This window comes from Mucor velutinosus (genome assembly GCF_035048745.1).
Source record: "Mucor velutinosus strain NIH1002 chromosome Unknown tig00001564, whole genome shotgun sequence".
Classification (NCBI taxonomy): Eukaryota; Fungi; Mucoromycota; class Mucoromycetes; order Mucorales; family Mucoraceae; genus Mucor; species Mucor velutinosus.
In genome coordinates, this window is record NW_027041906.1 from 569,657 (window position 1) to 586,410 (window position 16,754).

The 16,754-nt window shown below is 40.8% G+C and overlaps 8 protein-coding genes across 8 annotated transcripts; 2 read left to right on the forward strand and 6 right to left on the reverse strand.

Annotated features, from left to right (window-relative positions):
- Positions 1–361: 361 nt before the first annotated feature.
- Positions 362–1,623, reverse strand: ATC70_010462 (uncharacterized protein; the record flags this gene model as incomplete). Its single annotated transcript, XM_064829676.1, has 2 exons — positions 362–1,206; positions 1,263–1,623. The coding sequence occupies 2 exons, from the start codon at positions 1,621–1,623 to the stop codon at positions 362–364; spliced, it is 1,206 nt and encodes a 401-aa protein (XP_064682178.1).
- Positions 1,624–2,739: 1,116 nt separating this feature from the next.
- On the reverse strand, positions 2,740–3,336 carry ATC70_010463 (TPT domain-containing protein; the record flags this gene model as incomplete). The annotated part of the gene is made up of 1 exon (XM_064829677.1): positions 2,740–3,336. The coding sequence occupies one exon, from the start codon at positions 3,334–3,336 to the stop codon at positions 2,740–2,742; it is 597 nt and encodes a 198-aa protein (XP_064682179.1).
- A 1,115-nt stretch (positions 3,337–4,451) lies between these two features.
- Positions 4,452–5,325, forward strand: ATC70_010464 (uncharacterized protein; the record flags this gene model as incomplete). Its single annotated transcript, XM_064829678.1, has 3 exons — positions 4,452–4,454; positions 4,508–4,813; positions 5,197–5,325. The coding sequence occupies 3 exons, from the start codon at positions 4,452–4,454 to the stop codon at positions 5,323–5,325; spliced, it is 438 nt and encodes a 145-aa protein (XP_064682180.1).
- A 159-nt stretch (positions 5,326–5,484) lies between these two features.
- ATC70_010465 (uncharacterized protein) lies at positions 5,485–7,708 on the forward strand (the record flags this gene model as incomplete). Its single annotated transcript, XM_064829679.1, has 11 exons — positions 5,485–5,579; positions 5,642–5,699; positions 5,751–5,817; positions 5,899–5,964; positions 6,023–6,058; positions 6,115–6,375; positions 6,428–6,533; positions 6,636–6,654; positions 6,740–7,026; positions 7,081–7,317; positions 7,378–7,708. The coding sequence occupies 11 exons, from the start codon at positions 5,485–5,487 to the stop codon at positions 7,706–7,708; spliced, it is 1,563 nt and encodes a 520-aa protein (XP_064682181.1).
- A 246-nt stretch (positions 7,709–7,954) lies between these two features.
- On the reverse strand, positions 7,955–9,103 carry PAM17 (TIM23 complex component; the record flags this gene model as incomplete). The annotated part of the gene is made up of 1 exon (XM_064829680.1): positions 7,955–9,103. The coding sequence occupies one exon, from the start codon at positions 9,101–9,103 to the stop codon at positions 7,955–7,957; it is 1,149 nt and encodes a 382-aa protein (XP_064682182.1).
- A 3,010-nt stretch (positions 9,104–12,113) lies between these two features.
- ATC70_010467 (uncharacterized protein) lies at positions 12,114–13,501 on the reverse strand (the record flags this gene model as incomplete). Its single annotated transcript, XM_064829681.1, has 5 exons — positions 12,114–12,461; positions 12,523–12,734; positions 12,789–12,864; positions 12,928–13,349; positions 13,405–13,501. 5 exons carry the CDS (start codon positions 13,499–13,501, stop codon positions 12,114–12,116), a joined length of 1,155 nt encoding a protein of 384 aa, XP_064682183.1.
- A 1,625-nt stretch (positions 13,502–15,126) lies between these two features.
- On the reverse strand, positions 15,127–15,491 carry ATC70_010468 (uncharacterized protein; the record flags this gene model as incomplete). The annotated part of the gene is made up of 2 exons (XM_064829682.1): positions 15,127–15,263; positions 15,332–15,491. The coding sequence occupies 2 exons, from the start codon at positions 15,489–15,491 to the stop codon at positions 15,127–15,129; spliced, it is 297 nt and encodes a 98-aa protein (XP_064682184.1).
- Positions 15,492–15,682: 191 nt separating this feature from the next.
- On the reverse strand, positions 15,683–16,672 carry ATC70_010469 (uncharacterized protein; the record flags this gene model as incomplete). Its single annotated transcript, XM_064829683.1, has 5 exons — positions 15,683–15,919; positions 15,984–16,155; positions 16,211–16,362; positions 16,424–16,531; positions 16,586–16,672. 5 exons carry the CDS (start codon positions 16,670–16,672, stop codon positions 15,683–15,685), a joined length of 756 nt encoding a protein of 251 aa, XP_064682185.1.
- Positions 16,673–16,754: the final 82 nt, after the last annotated feature.

Consider the following 16,754-nt stretch of genomic DNA (forward strand, 5'->3'; position numbering starts at 1 on the left):
CTAGCCTCAAATGATAACAGGCTATCCAAAGAATCAATAGCGAATTGCGCTTTGTCAGCAGTAACAAAGTCCATTGAATTACTCGATCTAGCAAGAACCCTGATCAATACAAACGCAGCTATCTTAATACAAACAACGGTACATTACGTTGCACTGCACTTTTTAATATTATACACATAGGAGCCTGTTTGCTTTTAACTTTTTCTGGAGAATATAACCAAGAGTAGCAAACGCACGTGTGCGACATTAACATTGAACAAGTGTGCATTGAGTAATTTTATAACAAACTACTGTTGTGTAATTTATTGAAAATAGTTAAAGATAAGCAAAATTTAACTCATTAGCCAACGACTGAGGCAATTTAACGGGCTTTGGCGATTTGGACTTCAGGAACCTTTTGGTTAAAGATAACATAGTTGTTCTTCAAGAAGACATCACCCAGAATGGCAAAGTCAATACCGGGAGAATAACCGAAGCTTGCATAGCAGTAGGAACCACTTTGTTGGAAGATGAGGGATTCGACGGAAACCTCAAATTGAGCACCACTGATGGAGAATTCAAGAGGCTCAAAGTTGGTAGTATCACAGTTGATAAGATAAGTACCATCGCCATTATCAGTAGCATCATATTGAGAAGCAACCTGGTCAGAAATGGTCTTGGGGAGGAGCAAAAGAGTGGTACCAGTGTCCAAAATACCAGTGAAGGAGTCAGAAACAGGAGTGTTGCCAGCACTGAGACCATCAACAGTGATACTGTACCAGCCTTGAGAGTTATCAACAGGGACAGTAGTCAAGGAACCAGTGTAATGTTTGGGGTTGGAACCACCAAACAAGTACTCACCACCACCACCATTGCTAGCCTTACCGAGCCAGACACCAAAGACAGGAGAAGAGATCAGACCTTGGCTGATCAAGTTATCAACAGGAGTCTTGATGCCAGCGACAGTGGTAATGGTGTCAAAACCGAGACCCATGAGGCCATCAACAGGGCCACTAGCGAAACTGCTAGATAATGTCTTGGCCAAATTGATAGTTTGGCCCTTAATAACAAGACCGCCTACATTGACAGTATCCTTAGCCAAGACACCACCAGCAGTGGAACCATCAGCGTAGCGAATGGACCAAGGGCGACCATCTGGAGCATAGGTGGTGGACTTGCTAGGATTGTAACGAGTGTGAGCGGTACAGCTAGAACACAAAGTGGAAGCTAGCATTATATTTGGTGTTAGAAAATGAAATCTCTAGTGCATTTATTTGCCTTACCAAACCAGAAATCCGAGGAACCAGTATCAAAGTCGATCTTGAGAGATTGAGCAGGAGTACCGACCTTGACAATACCATAGTATTCAACGTCATTTTCATAATCAGTAACAGGAACGGAGCCAGTACCATCAATAGTGTTGCCACCATCTGTAGTGGCATTACCGGGAGCACCATGGAGAGGGTTGATGATGTGCTTCAGGTACTTTGCACGAACCTTAGCAAGGGAACGCTTAATATCGGGTTTGTAATTGTCGTTCTTGGCCAAAGGAATGGAAAGCTTCTTGCTACCACTGGGAGCAGCATCGACTGCCAGAGTCATGACAACCAGAGCGACACAAGAAGAGACTAAGGAGAATTTCATTTGAAAGAATGAGCAGGGAAGAAGGGAGAGGAAAGAGTTGGTTTGATTTGAATGAGAACTGGAGGCATCGAAAGACACCCTTTTATATGAAAATGAAATGTTGGATTTGACAGCTTAATCGATGTAATTACTATATTCAAACACTATTGCTTTATTTGATTTATTTTAACTGAAAATGGTACTTTATGCTCCTTTCTTGTAAGGCTGTGATGCATTGTAGGACGTTATCAGAGATTGTTAAGCATTAATGCTTAAATTAATTTGCTTTACGTTGTACTACATCTTGTGGAAAAAAGCCGATCGTCATTCTTCCTTGGTGTGTAACTGAGATGGTTTGAGAGGAACACACAAGGACAAGTAGCTATTGGAAAAAGAGCAGCTGTTGGTTGCCATGTTCGACATCTGGAACAGCTTGTAGATTTGGTGAATTTGACTGCATAGAGTACATTGCCACCGAGAAACTTGTTACTGTGAGGCAAAAAGGCTATAAACATGATAAGTCCTGCTGTATTTTGCGGGAAATGTGTAGGTCCTCTGCAAGGCGATAACTTGCTCTGGTGCAACATTAGATAAATGATAACCCATTGAGCATTCATGAGTGGGTTCCAAGCATGAATAATGCTACCCGGCAACAGTTTGCTAGTAACACCCGTAATAATTCAAGTAATCTGAACATTCACTAACAAACATAATACTTTGTGAGCAAAAATTACCATTATTGAATCAAACTGTACTGATTTGGCAGCCAAATCACGTTATTACAACACTACATTGCCCTATGCTACACAATCTGAATTGATATAGTAAGTGATGTAGATCGATAGGAATTTAGCTGTAAGGATATGGCCTTTTTCAAATATGTCTCTACTGGATCCATGTCTCTTTGTCAATTGCATCTTGGTCTTTATGAAGCCATTTGAAAGATACAGTGCTTCCACCCCCAATTTACTGATTTTTTGAAAACACCGCCCACTTTTTTGTAAAATTTTGCGCATTTGTGCGAGGCTAAATTGCCCAGAGATGGGAGGCTAGTTTGGCCGGATGTTTGAAGTTAATTTGACCACTTATAAGAAGATACATTGACCACATTCTATGAAATAGTTAACCAATTTCTGGTCAAATAAATTGCAAAGGTTCTTTATTCAAACATTTAGGGAAGCAATCGATGGAATGCTGGATAAAATGTTGCAAATGTTCGACTGGAATGTCTTCACTACCTTCAATGATTCTTGAAGTGAGGGTTTCTACATTATTTAGCTTGCCTCTTCTGACTCTATCCTTCAGAACTTTCCAAAACATCTCAATGGGTTTGAGTTCAGGGGAATAAGGTGGAAGGTATACAGGTATATATCCTCGCTCGACAATTACAGGATCAACAATAGCAGGGCTATGAATTGGGACATTGTCCATAACGATGTGATAACCCTTCATGTTGGGAAACTCATCCATAATGTCTAAGGTATCGCTGATGAACTGAAGGCAATGGCCAGATGTAGTTCCTTTTGGTATAGCAGATCCATTGTTTCCAGGTGCTTTTCGTTTCTTAGCACCCACAACCTTTCTTTCTTTGACATTTCCTGGATCTCTTAGGCTCACATTTACAACGCCAATTGCAGAGACGGCGCCAATGACTGTATGAGACACTGCCCTCGCTGATGGTGATTCTATGACTGCCTGCGTGCCACGCGCTGACCAAGCCCTAGATCTGCGCATGTTTATATCAAAGCCTGATTCATCCAGAAATACACAATTTTGCATGTACAGCATGCCTTTTTCTTGTATCCATTCCTTCACAAACTGGACGCGGGCTTCCAGGGTTACTTTGCTGTTTCTTGCTACAGGATGTCGAGTAACAACTTTGATGCTTAGGTTGCATTCCTCTTTCATGAATTCAGCGACTCGGCTTTTCTTGATATCCAAACCTTCAGAGCTCTGTATCAGATCTTCAACTGCGTCCTTTATGATGGCGGATGGATTCTCATCAAAGTAGTTGATCAAATGTGCCTTGTGCTGGTCGTTCAGCCTGCTTACAGGTTTGCTACTTGGTGTGCGTTTTTTTTTTTTTTTTTGAGAGGGATGTTCTTTTCTGGGTCTTTATTGTATGCCGCCTTCCATTTTCTTGCAGTTTCATAATTGACATTGGCTGCCTTGGCTGCCTCAGAAGGCTTCATAAGTTTCTGTTGAATGAAATAAAAGTAACATCTCCGATCTTCATCCGAATAGATGTTGTATGCTGATGTTCGCTCTTTTTTGGGTGCTGCTTCTGTCATTTCAGTGTCTTTTGACTCTTCAACATCTACGGTTACTGGTTTGTTCTTCACGTATTTGTGAAGGTTTGTTAAATTTTTTTAAGCGAAACGATGATTCTACAACAAAAGCAGAGGCTTCTTGGCCAGACTCATCTAGGATGCCGCCTCTACCATCTTCGTGAAAGAAATTCATATTAAAATTAGCAGTGAAAAGAAAAACCTCAAAATGTTGGTCAATGTAATTGAAAAAAAAAATGGTCAATTTACTTTCTAAAAGCTTGGCAAATTAGCTCCAAACATCCGGCCAAACTAGTTTCCTATTTCTGGGCAATTTAGCCTCGCACAAATGCGCAAAATTTTACAAAAAGGTGGGCAATGTTTTCAAAAAATCAGTAAATTGGGGATGGAAGCACTGTATAATGCACAGTGCCTGAATTTGGATTCAGCATGACAATGGAGGTTACTATGGAGTAGTGGCTTGCACGAAATTAGCTACTCCGGAGAGTGGAGGTGAAATAAAAGAGAATTTTGACACCACTGCCTAATATATCTTTCTCTTTAAATTTAATATCATAAAAAATGGTAAGCTCAAGTACATCCATCCATCCATCCATCTGATACTAACAGCCCTATAGGGTCGCGTTAGAACTAAGACTGTCAAGAAGGCTTCTCGTGTTGTCATTGAAAAGTACTATCCTCGTCTTACTCTTGACTTCCAAGTCAACAAGAAGATCCTCGATGAAGTTTCCATCATTCAATCCAAGCGTCTCCGTAACAAGATTGCTGGTTTCACTACTCACTTGATGAAGCGTATTTCTCGCGGTCCCGTTCGTGGTATTTCTTTCAAGTTGCAAGAAGAAGAACGTGAACGTCGTGATAACTACGTTCCCGAATTCTCTGCTTTGGATACCTCCAATATTGAGGTTGATCCCGAGACCGAGGTAAGTTTCTTTTTCCCTTTATACACCTTTTGGAAACAGAAAGTTGGTCGCTCGGATTTTTTCAGTCTGTTTCCACTCTTTTTTCCTTGTCTTGTTGTTGTACTTGTAAATGTTGGTTCTATGTTGATGGGCAAGGGGAGAAAAGATATCTTTGTTTTTAGGAATCTATTCTTTGTGTGATGTCGAAACATTGAAGAAATGATTCATCCTCATTTCATATGATACGGAACAAGAAGGATTGGAGAGGGGACAACATGTTGAAAAAGTTCGTGTGTCGGTGGAGATCTTTCGATGGCCATTTCGTTTCAAAGACCTATTTTGTTCTTTGAGGTGTCAAGATCTTACACAACACATGAACCTAACGCTCTTCTGTTTCATCATAGGCTTTGCTCAAGGCTATCAACTTTGAGAACCTTCCCGGTGTTAAGGTTACTGCTCCTGTTGCTGCTTTCACTCCTCGCAACAACCGTGGTCCTCGTGGTCCCCGTAAGGCTGCTGAGGCTCAGGCTTAAATTCCTGTCTAGTTGCTTATTTAAATAAAAAAAAAATTGCAGTTAATAAACACCAACATGTACATAGTTCCTTTTACGATAACATTGGGAATGATCGGATCATTTTATATACGAGTATAAAAGACTGAGAGTGTATGCGTATTGCCACTATTTTGCAACATGTACTTTTTCATCATCCTTCTTCTGACGCTGGCGTTCAGTCATGTCCAATGTGCATTCAATGCTACATCCAATACAAATATTATATACTACTGGTAAATTGCTACTTGTGTTCCTGAATCCAATGGTATAGATCTGAAATACCATCACATGTTAGGGGTCAAAATTCAGCTAGTGTAGCGCCCAATGATCCCACTCATTCACTATGGCAGAAAGTAACACATTCCGATTGCCAAGTATAGATCAGAAAATAACATTCTCTTTAGCGTCTGTCGTATTACTGCGATAGCAATGACAAGGATATCATCGTTATCTCTTTTCTGCATCAATTCGGTATGTCCGTTTATAGTAAATCTTTCCGGAAATAATCTCAAAAAAAGAAACGAACAATTTTACACACAACGAACATATCAGGGCAAGGAAGATCAACCGCATTCGATTTAGCAAACAGCAGCCAAGATTGCAGGGGATTGATCCCTGGTAAGTCTTGTAAATAAAGCATAACAGACAAGTACATACATGTAACCATGGATACCAGGTACGCAATTATTGAACTGCCCCAACATGGAAGAAGGTAAGTGCGAAATAGGGATCTCCCTGATGAACATGGCGATTAATGTCCCTGGCTAGATATCAATTACTGTCAGAGTCAGGGTATCAAGATTCTCTTGTCTATGGGAGGAGCTACACCAGCATATGGCGTTGGAACCGTGAAAGAAGGAGAAGATTTAGCAGACGAATTATGGGATACATTTGGCGGCGGATACAAGCGAAATGCAACTGCGTATCGTCCATTTGGCAATGCTACTGTAGATGGATTTGATCTTGATATCGAAAACGGTGAGAAATTGGGATATACCGCATTTGTCAACAAGATGCGACAAAACTATGGTGAGTTGCTCGTATGGCCAAGAGACGCTAGAACTCAATTTCTCCTCTACAGGACTGGATACCTCCAAGCCGTATTATATTGCTGCTGCTCCTCAATGTCCCTTTCCAGATTACTTTGTAGGAGACACACTGAACCAGGCTTGGTTTGATTTTGTCATGTAAGAGCCCTGAAAGAGCTATGCGATGCACCATGTCACTTACACATTTCATTCTGAATACACATGCACACATGATACGCTTTAAATTTTTATATACAACAGGATCCAGTTTTACAACAATGTACGTCTATATGTTTATTACCTGCATTACATGATACATTACAAACACACAGAGTCATGAAAAGCTTACGAAATAACATACATAGTTTTGCAGTGTGATTTACGACAATAACTTCAATTACAATATTTGGGATGCTTGGGCATCGGCGAAATCAATGAACAAAGATGTGCGCCTGTTTGTAGGTATTCCAGGTAGTCCTAGTGCAGCGGGAAGGGGCTATGTACCTTATACGCAACTCGCAAGTCAAATTCAGCCTCTCAAATCGATGAATTCATTTGGTGGTATCATGGTGTGGGATGCTTCTCAAGCGTATGGCAACAAGCAAGATGTATTGCCTAACTACGCGTACGGTATATATCGACTGATTAAAGAGTAAGCAAAGGATACAGACGGATAGATACCAGATACTGATAACATGTTGCATAGTACAAATGATACATCGCCTATCGAGCTTGCTCCTATCATCGTGAACACGAGAAGAGTGATGCCAAGTGATACGACAACAGAGGTAGTACCACCACCATCAAGCACATTTGTACTACCCATTGCCACTCTTACAGCCGCTGAATCCATCACGCCTTCCGTTGATTGTATTATTGAGAATGTAACCAGTAGCACTATGTGGACAAGCACTATTGAATCCAATTCAACACAATTAGAGAGGTATTTCCATACAAACAAATACTTGCACACGTTCATTCCTAAGCATTGTATGTATACTAGTACTGTTTCCAGCTTGCAAATCTTGCCAATCACATCCTGTCATAATGCCACTACGACGTTTGCTGCCATTACATCCACAGTGACATTGCTGCCAACCACTTTACCAGCATCCAGTTCTGATGTCGTCAGTTTACCTACCATGTTTCCTACGCTTCCTTTGCCAATTGCCGGAGACGCATGTGAAAAGGATGGCGTTTTCATGTGCAGTGGAGAATTTTCATTTTCTCAATGTGTGTTTGGTCAATGGATTTCAAGGAACTGCACTACGGGCACAATATGTAGAGAAAGTTATGATACAAATCCACCTTCCATATACTGTGGATTTCCGTGATTTTTTTTTTTGAGGAGGCTACCTTATTCCACTGTTTACATGATCAGTTAGGAGTAACGTGTGTGTGTGTGTGTGTGTGTGTGTGTGTGTGTGTGTGTATATATATATATTTATTTATTCATATTATTAAAGAAAAAAAGGGAACGACTGTCGTGATATGTATACGGAAAGAGAGGATGGAATGGGTGCAATTAATTATGTAAAAAAAAAAAGTAGTAGTAGGCTTTGTACAATGGCGGATGGTATTTATAAAAAGAAATCATATGTATTAGCGGTTGGATTGTTTGTAATGCACTCGAAATCATGTGCGCTATTGCCATGGATAAACGCATCAATGTCGCTTCCTCCTGTTCCCAAGAACACAGTGTCCACCAGGAGTAGTTCATTGTTTTGCGGGTGGTTTTCCACTTCTGCTGTAGCAATGTCGCTACAGAAATACGATTCGTCTTCCTCATGCAGATCAGACAGTGATGACAAGGACGATAATGAGGCTACAGAGTCTGTATCTTGCTTATGCTTTGCGCTTGCTGATGTGCGTCGTTTGCGATGAGAGGCAGCAGTGGATTTAAGAAGTGCATGGCCATCTTCATCATTCGTACCCGTGCTTGTAGCAGTATTAGTAGTGCTCTCTTTCTGGGACCCAGAACGGTTACGCTTCTTGATAATGTCAGTCTTGAGACTGAGTGGTCTAACCGTGCCGTGTAACTTGAGAAACAATCCACAAGCATTGCAGAGGGGTTGTCCTTGAGGGTTTCGTCGCCACAGAGGTGTATTGCCAGTACGACAGTTGGTACATCGAGTAGTGCCGTTTCCTTTAGCAGAGGTAGTGTGGGAGGGCATATGTTGAATGTGATGTCTCTTTCTTTTACTAGTGGTATCAGCTGGATTCTTTCTTTTTCTACCACGTTTCGTTTCATAGAGATGTTGATGATGCTGCTGACCCCATTCAGGGCCCTCATCACCACTATGATAAGGTGGCATTGCATTTGATGTATACAAAACGGGGCTAAGAGAGCCTTCGCCTTCAAAATAGCTACAGTTGGAAGCAGACGACGGCGGAGGAGACACTGTGGTTGCACCGTGATGGATGTTTGTTGTGGATGTGTATGACGCAGGACCAGCAGTAGATGTAGTGCTAGCAAATGGGAAATTGTTGTTTGCATGGATAGATGTATTAAATAGGTCCAACGTAGAGTAGTCAAACACATCACCACAAGCATAGTTGCTGAGTGGTAGTGAAGTCAGTAAGAGAGGCTGTTGCAATAGACTCAGATCATAATTCTTGATTTGCTGGTGTTGGTTGACAGGTAAAGAATTGCTGTAGTATTGGATGGGCTGTGGTTCATCACACAGGAATAATGCCGAAGAATAGGCTTGGTTGTGCTGTTGTTGCATTTTGACTGATTTGACCAAAAAGAACAAGGAGAAGAAGAGAAGAAAAGAAAGATGGGTTAAAGATTTGCATTTCTATATGCTTATATACCCATTTCTAAATGGTGAAATGGTTGCATGTAATGACGAGTGATATTCAAACTGTGCGTTTGTACAACGTTTTTGTTGGGGGTGATTGCTCTGTTGCCAGCAAAGCAATTGATCGATAAAACCATCCAAGACGTAAAACAGAACGTTTTCCCCCTCTTGGTGTTGCTCCTATTCTTTTGTTTGCTATCAAGTGTATGCCACTTTGTTCATGTAAAATGTATGCATTCAGTATGTATCGATGGCTAGGAAAACTCCGGTTTGGCATTTTATTTATATATAGAAAATCTACTTTAAAAAGGGCCAGACTATGGGAAATGATAACGGAGGTGTACGGACAGATCAACAAAAACAAAATTCTATTCAGGGGAAGGGGAGAGAGGAGAAAGGAAACTGTTGGGGGTGAACCAAAGAGAAGGTGAGAGAGAGAGGGGGGGGGGGGGTTGAATGGCAGCATAAAGTTTCTTCAATGGGCGTAAAATTAGCTTCTGGCCATTGAAATCAAGTTTTTCATATGATAGCCTCCATTCAATCCATTAAAAATTACACTATAGTCGACATGTGATGATGAATAAAATCTTGTAATTCTAGAACCATCAATTTTGGAGTGTGATGTTATTTTATATTTTATTTATATAAAGCAAATTGTCTATCATCATCCATATTCTCGCTTGTGTCGAGTCAGCAGATGCTTGGATCTAAAGCCATGTTTACAACCGTAAATTTACTCATTTGAGGATTCACGATGATCCCATCATAGTCAACCAAATCGTTACACATGGTGTATTGTTATCTATCACTTATTGGTTGGCTGCTGACTGGTGCCATATGGCTGGGATGTTGCTGAATACACTGATTTGTGAAAACCCTATCTGGTTTTGATAGGAAACAAAGGGTTTTCATTGTGTCTTGAGGTTATGATGTGGTGGTTCTTTTTTTCGCAATTACGACAGTATTATCCAGTGCCAAATTAGCTTAATAGCATCCATGCCTCAGCTACAGCCATACTCCTTTATAGTTGCTCTACAACAGTCAGATACAAGTGCAATGCCCATATTGAACACAAGCTGAAATAAGGTTTGATTAGCTGATACCAGTGTTGCCATGCCTATCAAGGTTATCTCAGAAGCAATCTTCAATGCAGCTTTGTATAACAAAAATCGAAAGAAATCAAGTCAATAGCAGCTCACGGACAATGGTACAGATGTTGAAAGCACGCTGCCTAAAAGCAAAAGCATCATATCATTGTATGATCGCAATAGCATGAAGATCGTTCTGATTGCCCTCCTGATACAAATACAAATTACCTGATTTCAGGGCTTACAATAAGCGATAACTTTGAGTTAACCTTAATCACGCATTAATGGCTATAACCTCGAGTTTCGTTCGTTTCACACGCTTAATCCATCAAGCTCAAAAATTAGCCAGTGTATACAATACCATATTCTACTTTCTTTCCAAAGAAGCTTCAGAAGCTCTGAATATCATTATTACAAGCGCCACACGACGAATGCCCCTAGTTTATTACTTTACTAGATTGTTCTTTAGAAGCATGGCGCATGGGCGTTTAATCATATTAGGTAAATGTTCAGTCCCTAGACGCTTTTACAACCCTAATATGAAAACTAAGTTTCAAAGCATCTGTCAGGCCTGGCTCATATAAGATTAACCAGCCCCCCCCCCCCACCAGCCAAAATTAATTCAAATCCAGACACATCGGTTGTTTCCAGATTGGCCCAATCTTAATGTTTTTCGACTCGATTGATCTATTTTAGCAGATTCGACTATATATAATATGATAATCACCCCATACCTCCTTAAGCTTCCTTGAAGTGCTTTTCAAGGTGCATTCAATGGTACCAAGTAAGATAGATGTTTTGAATAAACTTATTAAGTAATTTACTAAAACATGAAAAGAGGTTTCTGGCCAAAATGTTGAAATTTTACATATCAAAGTCCCACAAAGATGATTTCAGTGGTTACGTTAGATCGATAGAAACATTTTGAATCAATATATACCATAGTAAAAGTCTTTGTTATCAAGGTAAAAAAAATGCAATCGTTTGATTTTCGATGAAAATCATGAGGTATCACTCATGGTTTTTTGTCGATTTTTGCCCATGTTTTTTTGATCCCCAAAAAGTTGAGCAAAGGTATCAGGAAGTAAGTGCCAGATAAGAGCAACTATTTGGTGCTATTCTGACGATCTAAAACGGCCTTGAACGCAAGAAAACGAAGTTCAAATGCACTCAGATTTTGCTGTATCAAGGACATTAAGGAATAAAAAGGGGAATACCAGTATGCTGCTGGCCCATATATGAAGTAGCTACGTGTATATGAATGTAGAGCATCAAATAAGAATCAGATCCACAGATATTATGAATGGTTCTCATGTGTAAATGGAAGGTCGACATGAAAGTAGTAGTATTTTGGTAAGATACCCAAGGGCAATCAGTAGCACGAGCTGCCGCTGCGCAGGTTGGTTTTCACCGAAGCGAAGCAAAGGTAGAGAACCATCCGAAGCATAAATATTCATATAATTAGTGATTATATATCAATTAACAATCAGGGTTCTTCTGGAATTTAGCTATAAAAATTTTGCAATACGAGCCAATGGCCCGCGGCGTCGCGAACCGTTTGAACGTAGGTTGGTTTCCACCAAAGTGAAGCGTAGGTCAGGAAGCCACCCGACGTGTTGAAAGGCTCGTATATTTTAAAACGAAAGCTTCTCAGGAACGTTCCAACGCAATCTTATTTCAGTTATGTAGGATTCGGCAGCCACATTGTGCGAAAAGCTGTTTACATACGAATCGATCTCTACAAAACAACATACACGCACACGTAAATGCTGGACAGCAATCAAATATGGTACAGGTTTGTTTATTTGGATTGAGAAAAGAAGCACAATGTCAATTAGGCAGCTACTTTAAGCTGATGATTTAGCACTCAAGTAAGGGGCGAAATCAGCTTCTGTAGCAGGAAGAGGAGCATCAGCACTAGCAATGTTGCATTGATGGAAGATTCGAGTATCTGTATCCCTCAATGACCCAACAACAGAATGGAGCAAGCCACGGTTATGGAAAATGACAAAGTCACCATCCCTCCATTCATGAGCATATACATTTTCAGGGCTGATAGAGGGACGTTGGATCTTGTAAAGAATCTCTCTGACCTTTTCCAAATCACCAACAGGTTTACCATCAATGATTAAATCCTCTACTGCAGCTGGGTGGACTTGAAGATGGATTTTGCCTGTAACGGGGTTCTTCCACAACTAGAGTGTTTCAGACGGTGAATACACAGAAAAGCAATGAATGATGTGTTAGAAAACGTACCATAGGATAAATCTTGATATGCTCAGGCTCAATCTCGGGCAGCTCTTCTTTTGAAAGTTCTTTTCCTTCAGAAACCATGCCTAAGCCTGTACTGCGTGCCTTGGCTTTAGACATCCACAAGTAAGGGTGTGCAGCATATTTCACTTGTGTCTTAAAAGCCAATTCCTTAAGTTCTTGAGGCAAGATCTCGAACGCTCTTTGACCAGAGACAACTATTATGCAACAGGTCAATGCTCTATTTGCCATGGTTTAAACAAGCCACTTACAAGCTGTGGTGCCCAATTGAACTTCAAGTTGATCATCTGTGCCATCGTCGTAGCGAACAATCTCACGTCTGGGTTCCTAATTATTGCATTGAGGCTCACATGAGTTTGAATAAAGCGACTTTATGCAACAACAACTTACAGGATTCTTGATACCAAACAATGTAGTGACCTTGGGAGGGTTCAATTTGTATAGAGCAGCATCCATGTGCCAGCGATAGAAGCGCGTGTTGCCCTTATCCATCTGTTCCTTTGTCAGGCAATCCTTGTGGAAGACTGTATGGCTGGGATGAGTCAATTTACGCTCGTCAATACCATAATGGTTCTTTACAACGCCATGACCAAGCAGCTGCACTTGAGGTACATCGGGCAAAGGTGAAATGTCACGAGATATAACGGATTCACTGGAGCGATACATAGAGCCATGGCCGTAAAGATCGATGTTTTGAGGGTCGAATCGCTTGGTCAGCTCGTACTGTGTTTTGGGTGTGACATGGCCAGAGTTTCGAACAACAACCACTTGATATGTATAGACGGCTTCAAACAATTTATCAAAGTCCTCAGCTACAGAGGATATTAGATGCCCGTATACCAGTGATATTTGCTAGAGAACACATACGAGAAATAGTTTCTAAATCAAGGTCGTCAACAATGGCACCAAAATCAACACCGGTTTGCTTGGCATTGGGGACAACAGGTTGCAAGGTAAAAGTCATTTTTTTTTTTGAATAGATGTTTGTTTGTGGTGTATAGTTTCTCAAACAAGAGATAAAGAAGAAGAAGAGGAGGAGAAAGCACAGCATGGGCTTATATAATACTTGAATTCGGAGTTCATGCTTTTGATATAACTTGAATATAGATCAGAAGGTACAGAAAGCAACAGCCAATGATTACTCGATTATAGACCTCAGTGGTCGAAAATACCATCTATGAACAGATATGAAAAGGAGTGAACATGATAAATCATACATGGTGGTACTTGCTAAAGACGTATAAAAGAGTCTAGTTTAGTCGCATGGTTTCAAATAGCACGAAATATACTACCACTACATGTCAGCTCAGTCTCTATACAGGAACGCATCCATGCGAAATGTGGATCGACAGGACGATGGCTACACTATCAATGGGGATAAACAAGATAAGGGCAGCTCCAGGAGATAACAGCAATTTGCAACTGGTGTTACAATCCTAGTTTTGTGAGATTTTGTACTTTAACAAATGTTGGAACCTGAGACTAGCAATTTCTGTGTGTTTATGAATATAGAGGGTATATGGTGGGAAATGGTCTACACATTGCGTTCATTAGGGCGTTATACCACTCGTATGTTGCCACTGATCAATTTAAATGGCGAATCAACATTACATGTACAAGACATATGAAAATCAACCGCAAAGACGATAGTGTGGTAGTTTTAGCGTTGCTACTAGGTATGTGAGTGTCATTTTCAGTCTACGAATGGTAAATGTGTATACCATGCAGATGGGATATTAAGGGTTTCTTTTGTGTACCTAGAGTTATGTGCTATGTCATGCAGTGTCCGACGAATACAAGGAAACGATAGTGCTCAAACGCTTCATTTGGCCATATCTCTGCTGATGATCGAAACAAGATGATGGGCCAGTATTGCATGGCATACACATTCAATACAGCAACATGTAGCCCTACATTTTACACGCAACGTATCCAGCTTTGTCCATGCTACCACATGTTCTGTGATGGCAATCTAGGTCCTTGCACACGGCGGTTGACTCGCCATGCAGGAGAATCCAGAGCTCATGCTTGACATGCCAGCTGCAACAGCAACTGATGATACGCGCAGAAGAACATCGTTTGTTTGCAAGTGTGTTGAAATAGAAGAAAAGACAAATAGTGTTTGATGTTTATTTGGTGATACAAATCCATTGTTGCTGAAACGATATAAAATTTCTTCTGTTTCTCGATGTGGCATTGTCCATCGAGTTGGCTATCGTCGAGCAGCAGCGCTTGGCCTGCTTTGTACTTGACATCGTGTTGTTTTTTAGTGCTAATGCAAGCATTGACACATATTGAGGCTGCTTATATACTTTTTTTATTAAATGCCATTTTGGGGTCAATCAATTAAAATACTTGCGCAATCACTGGAGAAGTGTCTCGCTGTGCAGGTTGTGCGAGTGTTAGCATTGCCATCTCATGCTGCTGCTGCTGACAACCAAATCCCGCAACTTACTTGATCCACAAAAGTAACAAACAACCATAAATTAGAGGAAATGAAGGAAAAGAAAGAATAAGAAAAGAAAGGATAGATGCAAAACATGAGACCAAGGAGGTGTGGTGATGGTATTTATACAAACATGTTGCTAATTAAAGGCCTTTGGGTATAACTACTGTGATACGATCTGCTCCTTCACCCCAGGACACTCGCTTGTTAACAAACAAACCATACCATGTTGTGAGCAAAATGAACCAAACAACGCAGCCACCAAATGACAGATACACGTCTATATGTAGTCTAGTTTAATTTATGTCCATGATGTATGTGTTTGTGTGTTTTATAGAAGCTACTCACACTTTTTCAGCTCTTTGGAAGCATTCGGTTGTCGAGTGGTGCTGAAAAAGTACATGAAATTCACCAGCCATAGCAGCGGTAGAAACGCAAATCCGCCGTAAAACATCTTTTTGCTGATACTGAGGTGCTCCTCAGCGCTCATCTTTTCGAGTTTGGGCATCTTGCGGTCCAAGTACAAGAAAAGAGGGAAAGAGAAAAAAAGAGGAGAATTAAAATCTCGCTCTTGATTTTACGCTGTACAAGCATCACTTTTCATTTTCCCCGTGAATGGCTAAGGTACAAATGCATAATGTTTTATTTTGTTTACATACAATCGGGATACAATAACACTGCTAATATCTAATCTTGAACTTAGGGGAGACAGGACTTCAAGTGCTCAGAGTCAATGGTAGCGTAGCATTGGCCATCTGTCAACAGATAATCGATACTATCACGGATCTCAGACTCAGTATGCATTCCACGGAATTTCTGAACGAGCTGGTCAATGCTGGCACCTTCCTCAGAGCTATCAAATTCTTTAATAGCTTGGCTGACCTTATCATTGAGTGAAGTAGGCGCAGCGAGCCCATCAATTTGCATGCGTTCGGTCTATGCATCACCATGTCAGTGATCCACCGTAGCCTCCATCCCAGCCCAGCAAAGAAAAACTTACCTTGTACTGACTTGATCCAGGCTTGACAAACAAGAGATGTGTGTTGATGGCATCCAAGAAGTGAAAGGTTATTTCGTTAAAGTCGGTGATGGGACGCATTTTATGGGCCACAACTGAGATACGGTTGCTGAAGCTGTTTAATCTACCATAGACACGAACATACGTATCCACCCTACCAACCCATGTGAGTACTTTACTGCGCTAACCATGTGTCAGGGCACTCTTACAATAGACCACGGCGAGCATCAGCATCATCAGGCGATTCATTTGGGTTTTCGGACCACTTTCGTACATCAGCAGCTCCAGTACCGTCCTCGATAGTGTATACATAGTTTGTTGCTAATTCTTGAATCGAACGAATGACACCAATAAAAGTTATCTAGCTCACATGCTGTCAGACACACATACAGGCATCCATCACTACTGCGCACTCTTTTTACCTGCGTAACATTGGAATTGTCGATTTTGAATGTGCTTTCCTGAGGTGAAGTAGCGCCTTTGATTTGCTTTATTGTCACTGGTCTCATGGTTTGTTCGCCAAGAGGTTTCTATATACACGTTTAGAAGGCCATCTTGGTGGTCCAGCCGTCCATGTCTCTCACCTTGGTATAGCCAGTGCCGCTGGTATTGTTGCTAGAGTTGTCGTAAGAGTTATCCATGTAACCGCCAGAGTTGTTGTTGAATGACATGATTTCAGATGTAAAATAAACGTATTGTAGAAAGCAAAAGAGAACAGAACGAAAAAAAAAAAATGTAAAATTGGTGCTTTTT